General features: G+C 51.0%; 1 protein-coding gene across 1 annotated transcript; it reads left to right on the top strand.

The window, feature by feature from the left end:
- The first annotated feature begins 765 nt into the window (after positions 1–765).
- Positions 766–14535, top strand: LOC142912312 (uncharacterized). Its single transcript, XM_076060480.1, has 6 exons — positions 766–808; positions 4773–5639; positions 6324–6468; positions 6731–6956; positions 7068–7185; positions 12890–14535. The coding sequence occupies exons 2-6, from the start codon at positions 4794–4796 to the stop codon at positions 12977–12979; spliced, it is 1425 nt and encodes a 474-aa protein (XP_075916595.1). The 5' UTR covers positions 766–808; positions 4773–4793; the 3' UTR covers positions 12980–14535.
- The last annotated feature ends 4525 nt before the right edge of the window (positions 14536–19060 follow it).

The raw sequence follows: 19060 nt of genomic DNA, 5'->3' as shown, positions 1-19060 counted from the left end.
TAGTGCATCCACAAGTACAGGTGGGTCGGTGTGTGAGTGTGTCGGACTTAGTGAATCCACCAGTACAGGTGTGTGTGTGTCGGACTTAGTGCATCCACAAGTACAGGTGTGTGTTTGTGTGTCAGACTTAGTGCATCCACAAGTACAGGTGTGTGTGTGTGTGTCGGACTTAGTGCATCCACAAGTACAGGTGTGTGTGTGTGTCGGACTTAGTGCAACCACAAGTACAGGTGTGTGTGTGTGTGTCGGCTTAGTGCATCCACAAATACACGTGGGTGTGTGTGTGTCGGCGGTGGGTGGCTTACTGCAGCTACCATATCATGCGTCTTGTGCTGGAAGAAATAAAGCCTCCAGTTAAATTTTTGACTTGTTACACTGGTCTACAGCCAAAATGCTTTCGAGAAATAAACATGTAGTCCAACTTTACTAATTCTGTGTCACTGAGCTGTCCACTTGACACTGATGTTCCGGTGTGTCTGTTCCACCTGAAGAAGGAGACTTGTGTTGCCTCCGAAACGTCGTGATTTAATTGTTTTCTTTTGTTTTATTTTATTTTACCTCCGTGACTCCACCGTACAAATTGATTCTCATTGTTTCGTGAGGAGTCGACTCCTTTTTAATCGCATTAAGAATCGACTCCCATTGACTTGCACAGGGAATCGGATTGTAGATTGTATTAGAAATCGATTGCTCATTGAATTGCATGAGGAATCGACTTAGCGTCTGAATCAATTCCTTGTCGACTTGTGTTTGGAACCGGTTCGTGGTGTGGAGTTGGATCCGGGTCTGGGGGGTTCAGCATCGCCTGGTGAGTTTACACTCAACACTCACCACTACTCACCACTAGTACACTCACCACTAGTACACTCACCACTACTCACCACTAGTACACTCGCCACTAGTACACTCACCACTAGTACACTCACCACTACGCACCACTAGTACACTCACCACTACTCACCACTAGTACACTCACCACTACTCACCACTAGTACACTCACCACTAGTACACTCACCACTTACCACTACTCACCACTTACCACTAGTACACTCACCACTAGTACACTCACCACTTACCACTACTCACCACTCACCACTAGTACACTCACCACTACTCACCACTCACCACTAGTACACTCACCACTAGTACACCCACCACTCACCACTAGTACACTCACCACTAGTACACTCACCACTAGTACACTCACCACTAGTACACTCACCACTACTCACTAGTACACTCACCACTACTCACCACTAGTACACTCACCACTCACCACTACTCACCACTCACCACTAGTACACTCACCACTAGTACACTCACCACTACTCACCACTCACCACTAGTACACTCACCACTAGTACACCCACCACTCACCACTAGTACACTCACCACTAGTACACTCACCACTAGTACACTCACCACTACTCACCACTACTCACCACTAGTACACTCACCACTAGTACACTCACCACTCACCACTAGTACACTCACCACTACTCACCACTAGTACACTCACCACTAGTGCACTCACCACTCACCACTAGTACACTCACCACTAGTACACTAACCACTACTCAACACTCACCACTAGTACACTCACCACTACTCACCACTACTCACCACTAGTACACTCACCACTAGTACACTCACCACTACTCACCACTACTCACCACTCACCACTAGTACACTCACCACTAATACACTCACCACTAGTACACTCACCACTAGTACACTCACCACTCACCACTAGTACACTCACCACTAGCACACTCACCACTCCCCCACTAGTACACTCACCACTACTCACCACTAGTACACTCACCACTAGTACACTCACCACTAGTACACTCACCACTACTCACCACTCACCACTACTCACCACTTACCACTAGTACACTCACCACTACTCACCACTAGTACACTCACCACTACTCACCACTCACCACTACTCACCACTCACCACTAGTACACTCACCACTCACCACTAGTACACTCACCACTAGTACACTCACCACTACTCACCACTACTCAACACTCACCACTAGTACACTCACCACTAGTACACTCACCACTAGTACACCCACCACTCACCACTAGTACACTCACCACTCATCACTAGTACACTCACCACTAGTACACTCACCACTAGTACACCCACCACTCACCACTACTCACCACTAGTACACTCACCACTAGTACACTCACCACTCACCACTACTCACCACTAGTACACTCACCACTAGTACACTCACCACTAGTACACTCACCACTCACCACTGCTCACCACTCACCACTACTCACCACTAGTACACTCACCACTAGTACACTCACCACTCACCACTACTCACCACTCACCACTACTCACCACTAGTACACTCACCATTAGTACACTCACCACTCACCACTACTCACCACTCACCACTACTCACCACTAGTACACTCACCACTAGTACACTCACCACTACTCACCACTAGTACACTCACCACTAGTACACTCACCACTAGTACACCCACCACTCACCACTACTCACCACTAGTACACTCACCACTAGTACACTCACCACTAGTACACTCACCACTCACCACTACTCACCACTCACCACTACTCACCACTAGTACACTCACCACTCACCACTACTCACCACTCACCACTACTCACCACTAGTACACTCACCACTAGTACACTCACCACTCACCACTACTCACCACTCACCACTACTCACCACTAGTACACTCACCACTCACCACTAGTACACTCACCACTAGTACACTCACCACTCACCACTACTCACCACTCACCACTACTCACCACTAGTACACTCACCATTAGTACACTCACCACTCACCACTACTCACCACTCACCACTACTCACCACTAGTACACTCACCACTAGTACACTCACCACTACTCACCACTAGTACACTCACCACTAGTACACTCACCACTAGTACACCCACCACTCACCACTAGTACACTCACCACTAGTACACTCACCACTCACCACTAGTACACTCACCACTCACCACTACTCACCACTCACCACTACTCACCACTAGTACACTCACCACTAGTACACTCACCACTACTCACCACTCACCACTACTCACCACTAGTACACTCAACACTCACCACTAGTACACTCACCACTAGTACACTCACCACTCACCACTACTCACCACTCACCACTAGTACACCGCTGTGTCTGTTCCACCTGAAGAAGGAGACTTGTGTTGCCTCCAAAACGTCGTGATTTAATTGTTTTCTTTTATTTTGTTTTATTTTACCTCCGTGACGCCACCGTATAAATTGATTCTCAACATTGTTTCGTGAGGAGTCGACTCCTTTTTAAACACATTAAGAATCGACTCCTATTGACTTGCACGGGGAATCGGATTGAAGAGTTGTATTAGAATTCGATTGCTCATTGAATTGCATGAGGAATCGACTTAGAGTCTGAATCAATACCTTGTCGACTTGTGTTTGGAACCGGTTCGTCGTGTGGAGTTGGATCCGGGTTTGGGGGGTTCAGCATCGCCTGGTGAGTTTACACTCAACACTCACCACTACTCACCACTAGTACACTCACCACTAGTACACTCACCACTAGTACACTCACCACTACTCACCACTCACCACTAGTACACTCACCACTACTCACCACTAGTACACTCACCACTCACCACTACTCACCACTAGTACACTCACCACTAGTACACTCACCACTCACCACTAGTACACTCACCACTCACCACTACTCACCACTCACCACTACTCACCACTAGTACACTCACCACTAGTACACTCACCACTAGTACACTCACCACTCACCACTAGTACACTCACCACTACTCACCACTAGTACACTCACCACTCACCACTAGTACACTCACCACTACTCACCACTAGTACACTCACCACTACTCACCACTCACCACTAGTACACTCACCACTAGTACACTCACCACTACTCTCCACTCACCACTACCCACCACTAGTACACTCACCACTAGTACACTCAACACTCACTACTACTCACCATTCACCACTAGTACACTCACCACTACTCACCACTACTCACCACTCACCACTAGTACACTCACCACTAATACATTCACCACTACTCACCACTAGTACACTCACCACTAGTACACTCACCACTAGTACACTCACCACTACTCACCACTACTCACCACTCACCACTACTCACCACTAGTACACTCACCACTACTCACCACTAGTACACTCACCACTCACCACTAGTACACTCACCACTAGTACACTCACCACTACTCAACACTCACCACTACTCACCACTCACCACTAGTACACTCACCACTACTCACCACTAGTACACTCACCACTCACCACTACTCACCACTAGTACACTCACCACTAGTATACTCACCACTAGTACACCCACCACTCACCACTACTCACCACTCACCACTAGTACACTCACCACTAGTACACTCACCACTCACCACTACTCACCACTAGTACACTCACCACTAGTACTCTCACCACTCACCACTACTCACCACTAGTACACTTACCACTAGTACACCCACCACTCACCACTAGTACACTGACCACTAGTACACTCACCACTCACCACTACTCACCACTAGTACACTCACCACTCACCACTAGTACACTCACCACTAGTACACTCACCACTACTCACCACTAGTACACTCACCACTCACCACTAGTACACTCACCACTAGTACACTCACCACTCCCCCACTCCCCCTCCCTCCCCCCCAGGACGAGGACTTTGTCACCACCATGGCCAACGCGGCCTTCCTGTCTCACGCTCTGCGCCCTGACCCTTCTGCTGTCCCTGCTGCTGTTGCTGCCCCTGCTGTCCCTGCTGCTGCTGCCCCTGCTGTCCCTGCTGCCCCCGCTGTCCCTGCTGCCCCTGTTGCTGCCCCTGCTGTCCCTGCTGCTGCTGCCCCTGCTGCTGCTGTCCCTGCTGTCCCTGCTGCCCCTGCTGCTGTCCCTGCTGCTGCTGCTGCCCCTGCTGCCCCCGCTGTCCCTGCTGTTGCTGTCCCTGCTGCTGCTGTCCCTGCTGTCCCTGCTGCTGTCCCTGCTGCTGCTGCCCCTGCTGTTGCTGCCCCTGCTGCTGCTGTCCCTGCTGCTGCTGCCCCTGCCGCCGCTGCCCCTGCTGCCCCTGCCGCCGCTGCCCCTGCTGTCCCTGCTGCTGCTCCTGCTGCTGTCCCTGCTGCTACTGCCGCACTGCCGCTTGGCTCCCCGCTGTGCCGCTGGTGGCTCGGCTTCCTGGGCGCTCTCAGACGCTGCTGCTGCTGCTGCACCACCACCAACACCACCGCCGCTGGCTGTGGTGTTGGTGGTGGTGTTGGTGGTGGTGTTATTGGTGGTGGTGTTGGTGGCGGTGGTGTTGGTGGTGGTGGTGTTGTCGGTGGTGGTGTTGGTGGCGGTGGTGGTGTTGGTGGTGGTGGGGGTGGTGGTGTTGGTGGTGGTGGCGGTGGTGGTGGTGTTGGTGGGGGTGGTGGCCGTGGTGGCAGTGGTGGTTGCGAGCAACCCGAGGAGTGGGCGGTGGCAGTGGTGAGGGCGGCTGGGACGCCGCGCTCACTCCTCACGCTGCTCACTGACCGTGAGGACGACGACCAGGTGAGACCACGGGTGGGGCGCACAAGGATATGTGTCTGTGTGTGTGTAGGTCGACTCAGCCTCAAATGAGTACCTGGAGGGATGTGTAAACATCGCCGCTAGGGAGACAAAGGCGGCCGGGCATGGTGCTGGCCACCCACCCCCTCGTGTGCTGTGCCGGCCTTTAAAGGCGCTCGCTAACAGCACTTGCCCCTACAGTCTGTTAAGGCTATACGGGGTATCTTTGTCTGTGCGCGGGACGGGCTAGAGAAGAGATGGAGTGACGTGGTACAAGAGGATGTGGAGCTGAGTCGACTTCCCGATGACTGGTACCAGCGGTGTAAAAATCGGCCTCTGTGGAGGAGGCTCGTGAAGGACGCTACTGGGCAGTTGGAGGCAGTCGCCCTCCAACAACAACGGAGGGCGGAGGAGCGACGCTCAGAACAACGAGCGGAGCGCCGGGTGGCTAAAGCACAGCAGGTTGGCACAGGAGGGGGCACAGGCGGTGCATCAGCCAGTCATCTCAGTCAGTCGACCCGTGGCACCTGGGTCTGTCCCTTGACCTTCTGCCAGCGGGCGTTCGACACTTCACGTGGCCTCAAGGTGCACATAGCCTGGCACAAGCGTCGTGGTGACATCACCGCCACTTGGTGGCGTATGGCGGTTGTTGTTTGTGCATCTCCTCATCTCCCCGTGCCCCCACAGGTGCGTGCATATGCATGTGAGGTGTTGCAAGTCCTCAGCTCCAACCATGTTGGCGCATTGGCCCTCTGCAACAATGGAGGCATCGCGGCCTTCGCCAGCCTGCTGGGACGCACTCACAACCCTCACACCCTGGAGAAGATCACCGGTAGCAACCCACCCACACTCACCACCCACTCTCGCCACCCACACTCACCACTCACCACCCACTCTCGCCACCCACACTCACCACCCACGCTCACCACCCACACTCACCACCCACACTCACCACCCATGCTCGCCACGCTCGTCACGCTCACCACTCTCACCACGCTCACTACTCTCACCAGGCTCACCACTCTCGCCATGCTCACCACCCACACTCACCACTCACACTCACCACCCACCCACCCTCGCCACCCCTACCCCAGGCACGCTGTGGAACCTGTCGTGCCACGAGCCTCTGAGGGCTGCGCTGGTGGAGCTCTGCCTCCCGGCGCTGGTGGAGCTCGTGCTGGTGCCAGAGAGCGGCTGGAGGAGCAACGTTGGAGACAAACCCTCATCACCGTCCTCACCCAGCTCGCCCGTCTCACCCTCCTCACCCAGCTCGCCCGCCTCGCCTTCCGCGGCATTCTGCAACGCCTTGGCGTGCCTGCGGTAAGGCGCGCCGAGGCAGACCTGACGGGGACGTCGCGGTGGACGCGACGGGAATGTCACGGTTGACGTGACGGGGACGTCAGGGTTCACGTCACGGCGGTGACGTTGCAGGGAGTTGAGCTCGGCAGACCCGGACAGGCGGCTGAGCATGCGGCAGTGTGAGGGGCTGGTGGACTGCGTGCTGCACTTCATCCGCTCGGCACTCAAAGGCCACAACATCGAGACTCAGGTGACCCCCACACCAAGATGGGTAGTGGTAAAGTAGTGGTTAGCGCTACGAACCCGGCGACCCGGGTTCAATTCCCGCTCGTGGCCAACACCGGTGAAGATTATCTGAAATGGTCCTGGGCCTCCCCTAGGTGTACTCAGCCTCAATTGAGTACCTGGTGTGGTGTGTAAACATCGCCACTGAGCAGACAAAGGTGGTCGGGCATTGTGCTTGCCACCAACCCCCTCGTGTGCCGTTCCGGTCTCTTCATAGGTGCTCGCTAACAGCACTTGCCCCTACAGTCTGTTGAGGCTATATGGAGGGTCTTTGTTTATGTATGTGTATGTATGTACACGTGTGTGGATGTATGTGTATGTGTATGTATGTCCGTGTGTGTGTATTGTCCGGCAAAAACAACCCCCTACCTCCTCGAGGTGCCGGACGGCAAAATTGTGGTGGGCAGTGCCGTGGGGGGAGGGCCAATTTAGATTGGCCTTTCCCTTCATGGCATTTGTTACCACCACAGCGGCCAAAAGGGGGCTTTGGACCAGTGCGAGGGACTGGTAACCCCTCCACTTTCAATTAACTACCACTAAAATACGAGGTAATGCATTTATTAAGTTTGTGCCGGAGGCACCAGGGGTACGGGCGTCTATGACGTCTCCTGGCCAAACCCCATTTGGCGGAGCGAGGAGATTGAATCTTTACCCTCGGGGCTTCTCCTGGAACAACAAAAAGCCTCTACAGATGGCCACGTGGAATGTTCGAATGCTCACTGCGGAGGAGAGGCTTCCATTCTTTTGTTGGGAGCTGGACTGGTACCGCCTGCATCTCTGGTATTCAGGAGGTCCAGGGGACCGGCTCTGGCTCCTGCCACCATGAGGGGTGGACAGTCCTTTACTCGGGGCAGGAGACTGCCAAACAACAGGGAGTGGCTCTTCTTCTGAACAAAAGAATGAAGGGGGCGTGGGAGTGTGGCGGTCAGGTGTGGGTTGCTGTAATCCCCAGGCTACTTTGGGCTCGCCTTCCCATCAAACAGAGGCGAGGAGTGGTGGTCATGGTTATGTATGCCCCCACTGAAGACGAACATCTGGAGGGATGCAGGCAAGGCCAATGAGTCAGATGGCTTCTATGACCTCCTGTCACAGATACTGGCTAAAGTGGCCCCTCGGGATAGAGTCATCTTGTTGGGTGACTTCAATGCCCGAGTTGGTCATGATGCTAGCACCTGGTCTGGAGTGATTGGAGGGCATGGGCCAGATCAGCTCAATAACAACGGTAAGAGGCTGATAGATTGTTGTGCAGCCCATGGGCTTGTAATTACCAACACGCTGTTCCGGCATCGGCACATCCACACAACATCATGGATGCATGCCAGGTCCAAGTGTAGCGAGTCCAACTGAGTCGCAGACGTTGTCTTGGGAGCAACACTTTATTCAGAAACTCAACGTAACGTAACACAACCTACACTTGGGTGTTGAATGCTCATTGAGCCACGCTACGGCAGAACTAGACGCGGTTCGCTATCCCGCCCCAGACCACAAGCTGGGTCCCGGACCACGTGGCTAGAGGCTTCTTCAACCCGACGTGGATCTTCATCACCAGCAACACGAAGAACCCCGAGCCCCTACCGGGGCCCCCGTTATATCGGCCTGGGCTGGGGTTGGCTCCGCCCCTCGCCCCGCCCACCTTCCAGATCTCTCCGGCTCTTTCCCGAAGGCTCCCCGAGAGCTCTGCTATACCACGTGACCGCCCAGCGGCCCCCGTCCACCGGAGGCCCCCCTCCAATATCATCCGGTCACGTGTCGGCAGGCCAACCAGCGTATCATGTCCCAACGTAACCCTGCCTGGCTGACACTCCCTCTCGCTCCCTCACCGGGAGCCCGCACCGCACACTGCACGTTAGTGCCTCCACGCTGCACAGTGCTCACCCAAGCCCCGTGAGGGCTGGTACTTCGCCCAGTAAGCGGACTACACATATTGCCAAGACATTATCCGCCGCGGTTTCGTAAGCCCGGCACCACACAGTGACAATCACAGTCACTACACAAGCAAGAACATCTGCTGGACTACATTGTGACGGAACAGTGGATGCGGGCCCATGTCCTTGACACCAGGAGCTGATCTGCCCACTGACCATCGACTTGTCATTTTTAAGATGCGCCTGCCATTCTTCCACTCCGGTGGTGGGTGTACACCCAGGACCCCATTCAAACCCATAGTGGCATGGTCTCAGCTAGCAGATTAAAGTTTCAAGCGAGAATTTAATCATCGCTTGCAGCTGGGGTTGGCATCATCCCAAACCTCCTCATGTCGAGGGGAAATGGGCGAGGTTTAGGACTGTGGCTTATGCAGCTGCAATGGCTTCTTTGGGTGCACGGTCCAGACCTCCTCAGAGACCCTGGCTGACAAAGGAGGTGTTCAGGCTGGCTGAGAAAAAGCGACAGGCCCACTCTCATCATCTACAACATCCCATGTCAGAGAATGAGGAGGCTTACCGCAGCCTTCGCTCAGAGGTTCGTAGAGCCGTGAGGCGCCTCAAGGATGGTTGGTGGTTGCAGGTTGCTGAGGAGATGGAGTCTGCCCCAATGGCCTGCGATCACAAATTCCTATTTAACTCCATCAAAAAAAGTAACCTGCAGCGCCACACCTATTACCATCAATAAGAGAAAGAACGGTGACCCAATCTCCGACCCCCAGGAACAGGTTTGCAGATTTGCTGAGCATTTTTGGGAGGTCCTGGGGGAGGGGAAATCCCCCAACCTGGAAAACATCGTGGGACAAAGTGGGGATAACCCTGCTGAGGCTGCGGTGCCTCATATATTGGAAGAGGAAGTCACCCCCTGTGAGTGGCTGGCTGAGGTGCCATCTGTTGAAGAAGTACTGAAGGCGATCCGGAGTCTGAGACCAGGAAAGGCACTGGGTAGAGATTATCTCCCAAGCAAAATGCTGAGGGAGGGTGGCGTTTGTGCACAGACTGCCCTATATGACATCATAACAGCAGTCTGGACCACTGGACGGGTTCCGCAGGATTGGAAGGATGCCCTGGTGGTCCCCCTCTTTAAGAAGGGGGACCGCACAGACTGTAACAACTACAGGGGCATGTCATGCCTCAGTGTGCTGGGAAAGGTCCTGGCAAGGATTATTCAACATCGCCTTGCCAGGCACGCTGAGGCGAGGCTTGCAGAGCCCCATTGCGGTTTCAGGAAAGGGCGGTCCTGCAAAGATGCCATATTTTCTATCGGTCTGCTACAGCAGAAGTGTAGGAAATTCTACATCTCTGCTTTTTTGACCTGCTCAAGGCCTATGATACCATCAGTAGGCCTGGGCTCTGGGTTGTTCTTAGTGCTTTCGGAATCCCTAACCCTCTGCTCATGGTCATTAAGGACCTTCATGATGGTGAGCGGGCCCGGGTAGAACTTCGTGGCCAGGGTGCGACAATGATGTCCTCTGGCTCCCACATTATTTAACATCTATTTTGACCACGTAGTTCGTGAAGCCTTCAATAGCTGTACCGGGGGAATCTCCATTTGGTACAGATATAAGGGAGGCTGATCGATGCCCAGGTGCGGTCAAGGGATGGCTCCCTATTGCTCAACCACGTTATGTATGCCGATGATTTGGTAATTGCTGCTCATTCAGAGGAGGAGTTGGAGATGCTGGCTGCTGAGACTGGAGCGTGCCACTAAGAGATGGGGCCTTACCATCACCCCCACCAAAACTAAGCACCTGCCTGGGTATTTTGTACCATCGGACACTCCACCCCCACAACTCCCAATCGGTGATGGGGCAGTTGTGGAGAGAGTAGAGAGATTCCCATATTTATTTTTTACCTACGTGACTTTACCGAATAGAACCAAAGAGTATGAGTTTCCCATACCTGGGCAGTGTGCTCATGACCGGCTCCAGTTTAACAGCAGAGGTCTCACTCCGAATCAGTCGAGCGGCAATATCTTTTCATCGGTTGCGTAACGCTGTGTGGAAGCTACCTGGTCTGTCGCTCCGCACTAAGCTTCAGGTCTTCTCGGCCACGGTCATTCCCTCCCTTCTCTACGCTTGCGAAACGTGGACCCCCCTAATGGAACATCTTCGCCGATTAGAAACATTTAGGCTGGCCTGCCTACAATCCATCCTGGGTTTAACCAGGCTGGATTGTGTGAGGAGCTCACAAATCCTTGAAAGATCTGGGCAGGGTCCCATCGGTGAGCTCCTCCGGCGGGGAAGGCTGCGATGGCTGGGTCATGTAGCCCGCATGCCCAGCCAACGCATGCCGAAACAGCTTTTGTTCGGCCGGATTGAGGGGGCTAAGCGGCCGCGGCACGGGCTAGAGAAGAGATGGAGTGATGTGGTACAGGAGGACGTGGAGCTGAGTGGACTTGCCGATGACTGGTACCAGCGGTGTCAAGATCGACCTCTGTGGAGGAGGCTCGTGAAGGATGCTACTGGGCAGTTGGAGGTAGTCGCCCTCCAACAACAACGGAGGGCGGAGGAGCGACGCTCACAACAACGAGCGGAGCGCCGGGTGGCTAAAGCACAGCAGGTTGGCACAGTAGGGGGCACAGGTGGTGCATCAGCCAGTCATCTCAGTCAGTCGACCCGTGGCACCTGGGTCTGCCCCGTGACCTCCTGCCAGCGGGCGTTCGACACTTCACGTGGCCTCAGGGTGCACATGGCCTGGCACAAGCGTCGTGGTGACGTCACCGCCACTTAGTGGCGAATGGCGGTTGTTGTGTCTGTGTGTGTCTGTGTGTGTGTGTCTGTGTGTGTGTGTGTGTCTGTGTGTGTGTGTCTGTGTGTGTGTCTGTGTATCTCTGTGTGTGTCTGTGTGTGTCTGTGTGTATCTGTGTGTGTCTGTGTGTGTCTGTGTGTATCTGTGTGTGTCTGTGTGTATCTGTGTGTGTCTGTGTATGTCTGTGTGTATCTGTGTATCTGTGTGTCTGTGTGTGTCTGTCTGTCTGTGTGGGGGGAGCGATAGTGTAGCGGTTAGCGCACTGCGCTATGAACCCGGCGACACGGGTTCGTTTCCCGCTCACGGCCAACACAAGTGACAATTATCTTAACCGGTCCCGGGCCTCCCCTAGGTCGACTCACCCTCAAATGAGTACCTGGTGCAGTGTGCAAACATTGCCACTAGGGAGACAAAGGCGGTCGGGCGTGGTGCTGGCCACCCACCCCCTCGTGTACCGTTACCGGCCTTCATAGGTGCTCGCTAACAGCACTTGCCCCTACAGTCTGTTAAGGCTATATGGGGGATCTTTGATCTTTGGTCTGTCTGTGTGTGTCTGTGTGTATCTGTGTGTGTCTGTGTGTATCTGTGTGTATATATCTGTGTGTGTGTCTGTGTGTGTATGTGTGTGTATGTGTGTGTGTCTGTGTGTGTGTCTTGGGAGCGGTAGTGTAGTGGTTAGCGCTACGCTGCGCTACGAACCCGGCGACTCGATTCCCGCTAACGGCCAACACCGGTGACGATTATTTGAACCCGTCCCGGTCCTGGGCCTCCCCTAGGTCGACTCAGCCTCAAATGAGTACCTGGTGCTGTGTGTAAACATCGCCACTGGGGAGACAAAGGCGGCCGGGCGTGGTGCTGGCCACCCACCCCCTCGTGTACTGTGCCGGCCTTCATAGGTGCTCGCTAACAGCACTCGCCCCTACAGTCTGTTAAGGCTACACGGGGGATCTTTGTCTTTACCTTTGTGCATCTGTGTGTGTGTGTGTGCTGCGTCAGGACGGCATGGAGCCAGGATGTATTTGCAGCGAGGGCTTTGCTCACCGCTCTCTGGGCTCACCGCAAGCTCCACGCCAGCTACAAGAATGACGGCTGGGACAGGGAGCACTTCCTGTCACAAAGATTCCTCGAGCAGCAGCGGAGTCAGCGGCAGCTGTGGCAGCAGTGGCAGCTGTGGCAGCAGTGGCAGCAGTGGCGTCTGTCGCAGCGGCCGCAGTAGCAGCGGTAGTAGGAGCAGTCGTGGCTGTGGCATTGTTGTTGTTGATTTGGTTGTTGATGTTTATGATGTTGTTGATGATGTTGATTTTGATGATGTTGATGATGTTGATTTTGTTGTTAAAGATGTTGATGTCGTTCGACTGGTGGGCTACGGGAATGAGGTAACGACGGTAGAATCTGCCGGTGGAGCGAGCCTCTGGAACAAGCGAGACCGTTCGGAATTGGGGAGATGCGTGGGAGAATCGGGGCTGTTGCAGTGGAGGTCTCCGCCTGTTTGAGTGAACGCGTCTCTACAGTAAAGAAACCATCTCAAGATAAGTGTGACAAGTCTTCATCGCACATGCAATGAATGCACTTGGCACACGCCACACACTCAGAATGCAATTTGACTCGACGCAATCTATTCCTAGAATGAAATTGTTCCGCCGTCCACCTGGTCACCAAATAGTCCAGTGGGTTTATGAACAAACACATTCTCTTGCAGAGGGAGCTGGTAGGAACGTTGGGTTGCTCGGTCAATGGCCAGGGTCAACGGCACCACCACGTGGTGTATTCCGCAAATATGCCCGACTGTGAGGGCGGGCACTAGCCGGCGTGAGTAGGTTACACGTTGAGTTTAATAAGGGCACCACGGGGTGACCAGCCCCTCCCCTCCCCACCCAGCCCCACCCCTCCCACCCCTCACCCAGCCCCTCCCCACCCTCCCCTCCCCACCCAGCCCCTCCCCACCCTCCCCTCCCCACCCAGCCCCTCCCCATCCTCCCCTCTCCACCCAGCCCCACCCCTCCCATTTTTAGATGCACGACGGACGGACGGACACAATAATCCCCTGTGGGCTGGTGGTGTAACCAGGAGGTTCCTACCAGTATCATTGAGCTTCAAATCTAATTGATGCATAGATTCGAATCGCAACCCTTGCAGTCACTAATCTACATAGTCAACACAGTTTGATTGTTTTTTATAGATATGCCAATTAGGACATAGTTTCATGATGTTTAAGTCTCAGTGCGAGTGATATATGCTCGTCATTGCCTTGCTGCTGCTTGAACGAGCGGTGGGGAGCGGTAGTTGTAGTAGCGGTCAGCACTGTGCCGCGCTACGAACCCCTGGACACCCGAGTTCGATTCCTTCTCACGGCCAACACCCAGTGACCAATAAAAAAAAAAACCGTCTGCAATTCTGTTTAACGTCCAGTAGTAGTAGGCTTCTTTAATAACGAGGAATAACAACGTGAACAATAAACATCTACATTAACATCCAGAAGTTGTAGGCTTCCGTGACCAACGTTGACCATAATAGACGTTGTTTTTGGGTTAGATCGTGTCGTATTATTGCTCTTTGGTGTTGGCCCCACTTTTGTATGCTCTCGTGGTTTGTGACGTTACGGTGTTGTAATTAAATAAACATTGACGACAATGTAAAATAAAGCAGTTTGTTTCGTGTTGTTTCTTTGCTGGTGGGTTAGGGAATTGAGAACATTCCACACATGGAGTTGTTTCCTTGACGGTGGCTTTCATAAATAGGTGGGATAGCAAGATGAGTAATTTTATTATCACTTTCATGTGATCACGCGACCAGGTTTCACATGTCTGCATGAAGTCTAGGGCAGTAAGACTGTTTTTAGAGTGCTCGACATACAATGTGAAGGTTGGTACCGTATTTTCCCGCATATAGCCTGCGGACGCATATACCCCGCAAAAATAGCATTTTGTGTAAAACCGACACTTCTTTCAAATGTTTCTTGCCGTTGGTTTTTCACACCTGATGATGACCGTTTGTGTTATGGCCGAAACGTGAGAATTTTTATTGTTTAATATATATTTTATTATTTTGTTGTTTCCCTTTAACGTGACTTTACCGAAAGAGCTAAGAATATGAATTACTGCAGTCACAAAAGCTTTGAATCAAAATTTCAGACACCCCGCACCTCCATATACCCCGCATGCATTCATAGATTTAACGTCGTTACCGCAGCTTAATTCCATCATTAAAACGAAGTTTACATTTGTAATACATTACACTATCAATTGTTAACATTAAAATCATAACTTGCAATAAAGAAAACAAACTAACCGGAAACGAGTGAACTTAAAACAGTAAATAAGTAAGAAAAGTGAATATCCAATAAATAAGTAACACGTAACTTGTAGATAAGTAAGTAGTTTTAGCACTGGTAGATTGCGCACTGCGCAGACAATAGCGGCACTAAGGTAACGCCGTGGCCTCGCCCACCCCCCACCTCTCCCCCAGCTCTCCTGTCGCCGGTAAACAAAGTACGCCCACTTCAAACATCATTTCATTGTACAAACAATTCGAATCATTTAAAAGTGATAACGTGCAATATTAGTGTGAGTGGTTTATTCAGCAGTGCTTCAGTCAAAGGTAAGTGTTGCATAGTGGATAGTCCTACCATTAAAAACTGTAAACGAGTCATGACTTGTCACACGTGTAAAATATTTTTGGGATAGCCAGCACCTCCATATACCCCGCAGGGTCTTGTTTGTTTGTAAAAAGTTGTATACCCCGTGGGTTATATGTGGGAAAATGCGGTAGTGTATATACTGATTGGATATCTATTATTTTTTAAAAATTAGTATCACTTTCAAAAACCTAACAGTTGGTTGTTTAAATCGAGATGATTGGCATCCCTTTCTTGAATAAAGAGGGAAACAGGTTAATGACATAACAGTGCACTACACAAATTAATGGTTGTAGAGGATTACTTTATTGTTACAGCTTATTTGAAAGCAGGTCTTGTTCCTTCTGTACTCGAAAACATTTAGCATCCAGTGCCAGTGAATGGCCATTAAAATCCATGGGACCTAGTGTCTGTGACTGCGTTATAAAAGTCCTAATGCAGTGGTTCTTAACCTGGGTTCGATCGAACCCCAGGGGTTCGGTGAGTCGATCTCAGGGGTTCGGCAGAGCCCCCGCCACGGAGGTCCGGACACACTTGAATTATTGTGTAAATTTGTGATGACACACACGGCCCGCTTGGCCATCACTGGCTGCAGATGATCATGCTACACTGCTTGGCCAATCAGCGCTGCGGGGAATTTAGTGCGTACTCAGTAGTCAACGTGTGACTGTTGTCGTACGTCGTGTGATTTCTTTAATATTTTATCCATACTAACTATGTCGGGCAAAAGAAGAAAGTGGTCGGACGAATATGTACAACATGGATTCTCATGTATCACGGAACGTGATGGGAGTGAGCGTCCTATCTGCATGATTTGCAACGCCAAGTTGAGCAACTCTAGTCTTGCACCGGCAAAACTAAAGGAACACTTCTTGAAGCTGCATGGAGATGGGGAATACAAGAACACAACACTTGCTGAATTCAGGGTGAAGAGAGCCAGATTGAAAGGGCCACTCTGCCTGCTCTTGGATTTGTACCTGTTAACAAACCGATCCTGACAGCATCGTACGAAGTTGCTTACCTGATCGCAAAGCAGGGCAAGCCACACACAATTGGTGAAACACTTGTGAAACCAGCTGCATTAAAGATGGCGAATCTGATACTCGGAACAGCGGCCGAAGGTAAATTATCCTAAATTCCCCTTTCAAATGACACCGTCAGTGACAGAATAGAAGACATGAGTAAAGACATCTTGGCTCAAGTAGTCGCGGATCTGATTTCAAGCCCGGCAAAATTCAGCCTTCAACTCGACGAAACCACAGACGTTTCTGATCTAAGCCAGCTTGCTGTTTTTGTACGCTATGTGAAAGATGACATGATTAAAGAAGAGTTTTTATTTTGTAAGCCTCTTACAACAACAACAAAGGCAGCCGATGTGAAGAAGCTTGTGGATGACTTCTTCAGAGACAACAATCTTTCATGGGATATGGTTTCTGCAGTTTGTACGGACGGAGCTCCAGTCATGCTGGGAAGAAAGTCTGGTTTTGGTGCGCTAGTAAAGGCCGATGCACCACACATCATTGTGACGCATTGTATTCTGCACAGGCATGCGTTGGCAACAAAAACCTTACCTCCAAAAATGGCAGAAGTATTAAAAACTGTGGTGGAATGTGTGAACTATGTGCGAAAAAGTGCTCTGAGGCACCGCATCTTCAGTGAGCTGTGTAAAGAAATGGGCTCTGAATTTGAGGTACTTCTGCTCCATTCTAATATTCGGTGGTTATCCCGGGGACAGGTGCTGAATCGTGTTTTTGCCATGCGTGTGGAATTAGCCCTGTTTTTGCAAGAGCACCAACACTGCCATGCAGATTGCTTCAAAAATCCTGAGTTCATTCTCATTTTAGCGTACATGGCTGATATATTCGCAGCTCTCAATCATCTCAATCAGCAGATGCAGGGTGGTGGAGTCAATATCATGGAAGCGGAAGAACACCTGAAGGCTTTTCAAAAAAAGCTACCGTTATGGAAACGACGAACAGAGAACAATAACTTCGCAAACTTCCCGCTTCTGGACGACTGTGCAAGTAAGATCGAAGATGTGTCTGGAATCGGAGATATTTCTGTATCCACGGAACTGAAGCAAACAATTGCCACGCACTTAGATGAGCTTGCAAAGTCTCTCGACGGATATTTCCCTACAAGAGAGTCATATCCAGCATGGGTGAGACAGCCGTTCACGTTTTCTGTTGAAACAGCAGATGTCAATGATGAATTCCTCGACGAAATCATTGAAATTCAGCAGAGCCAGGTTCAACAGCAACTCTTCAGAACAACAACGCTCTCAACGTTTTGGTGTCGACAAATGAACAAGTATCCAGTTATTGCTAAGAAAGCCCTGGATTTTTTTTATACCATTTGTTACAACATATCTTTGTGAGCAATCCTTTTCGAGGATGCTGGACATAAAAACGAAGAAAAGGAACAGACTTTGCTGTGAAAATGACATGAGAGTGGCACTTGCCAAGGTGAAGCCACGCATATCTGAACTGATCTCTCAAAGGCAACAGCAGAAGTCACATTGATTTCCAGGTATGTAATTTGTTGTGAGTTTATGCATTGTGTTGGTTTTATTCTTTGAACAAGGTAATGTTCATGCACGGCTCATTTTGTGTACCAGTAAAAAACATATCTATGTCTTGAATTTGAAAAAAATCACATTTTATTTTTCACTAAAGAGGGGTTCGGTGAATGCGCATATGAAACTGGTGGGGTTCGGTACCTCCAACAAGGTTAAGAACCACTGTCCTAATGTGTTCACCGTAATTTTCAGCCACGCTCCATGGTTAACCGGCTACTGGACAAAGGACTTCCCAATGCGGCGCTTTCTCTCGTGATTCTGCAATACAATAATTCACCTGGCGCCTACACAACGGAACGATTTCATTGCCTGATCTTCGTTATTAATCACTGAAATTGTATCTCTAATTATTTTATTAATATGTTCACATGCTGGTGAACACTGTAAGACTTTGGTGGAAATCCACAGTGGTTCTCCGATGGAGAATGGCCCCCGTCACAGACGTTGGGATTTTCCTCTCCATTGCCAAGGTCACCAGCATGTGATTGTTGCCCATGCTCGGTTGAACAGCCCTTTACTTGGACTCATCTAGAAATTGGAAGCCTGCCATGTTTTTTTAAGATCTTGGGACACAACGATGCTTCATAGTAAATTGTCACTTGTCCGCTATAGAAGATTACAAAAAGACCAACATTTACAGCTTACTCAGGCTATGCCATGACTAACACCTCCACTATACAACTGGGTCCAGCAACCTTTAAATCTGAATGAAAGTATGAATCCTCGTTTGATGAGTCACGGATTCAAAATAGTTTTTTGGCAGCAATTTAGTACAAATACCTTTTTGAGAAATAATTATAACAAAAAATGCAATGGACCCATTTATAAGTACAGCAATCTTCATTTGAAGCTTTCGTGACTGCAGCAATCCATACCCTTTGGTTCTTTCGGCAAAGTCGTCACGTAGTAGGTAGAAAATAAATAGATCACGTGACGTTTCAATGGCAACCCAAGC

Source organism: Petromyzon marinus, unplaced genomic scaffold (genome assembly GCF_048934315.1).
Source record: "Petromyzon marinus isolate PM22_M1 ecotype Great Lakes invasive population unplaced genomic scaffold, UKy_Petmar_22M1.pri1.0 PM_G_Scaffold_2, whole genome shotgun sequence".
NCBI lineage: Eukaryota > Metazoa > Chordata > Hyperoartia > Petromyzontiformes > Petromyzontidae > Petromyzon > Petromyzon marinus.
Note: the sequence above shows the minus strand (reverse complement) of the source record. Positions and strands in the feature narration are given on the sequence as shown.

Bases quoted from the DNA above. Each gene is read 5' to 3' on its own strand.
- LOC142912312 (XM_076060480.1), top strand. From the start codon at position 4,794: ATGGCCAACGCGGCCTTCCTGTCTCACGCTCTGCGCCCTGACCCTTCT. The intron at 5,640-6,323 runs GTGAGACCACGG...GTGCCCCCACAG, and splicing joins ACCGTGAGGACGACGACCAG to GTGCGTGCATATGCATGTGA. The intron at 7,186-12,889 runs GTGACCCCCACA...GTGCTGCGTCAG, and splicing joins GCCACAACATCGAGACTCAG to GACGGCATGGAGCCAGGATG.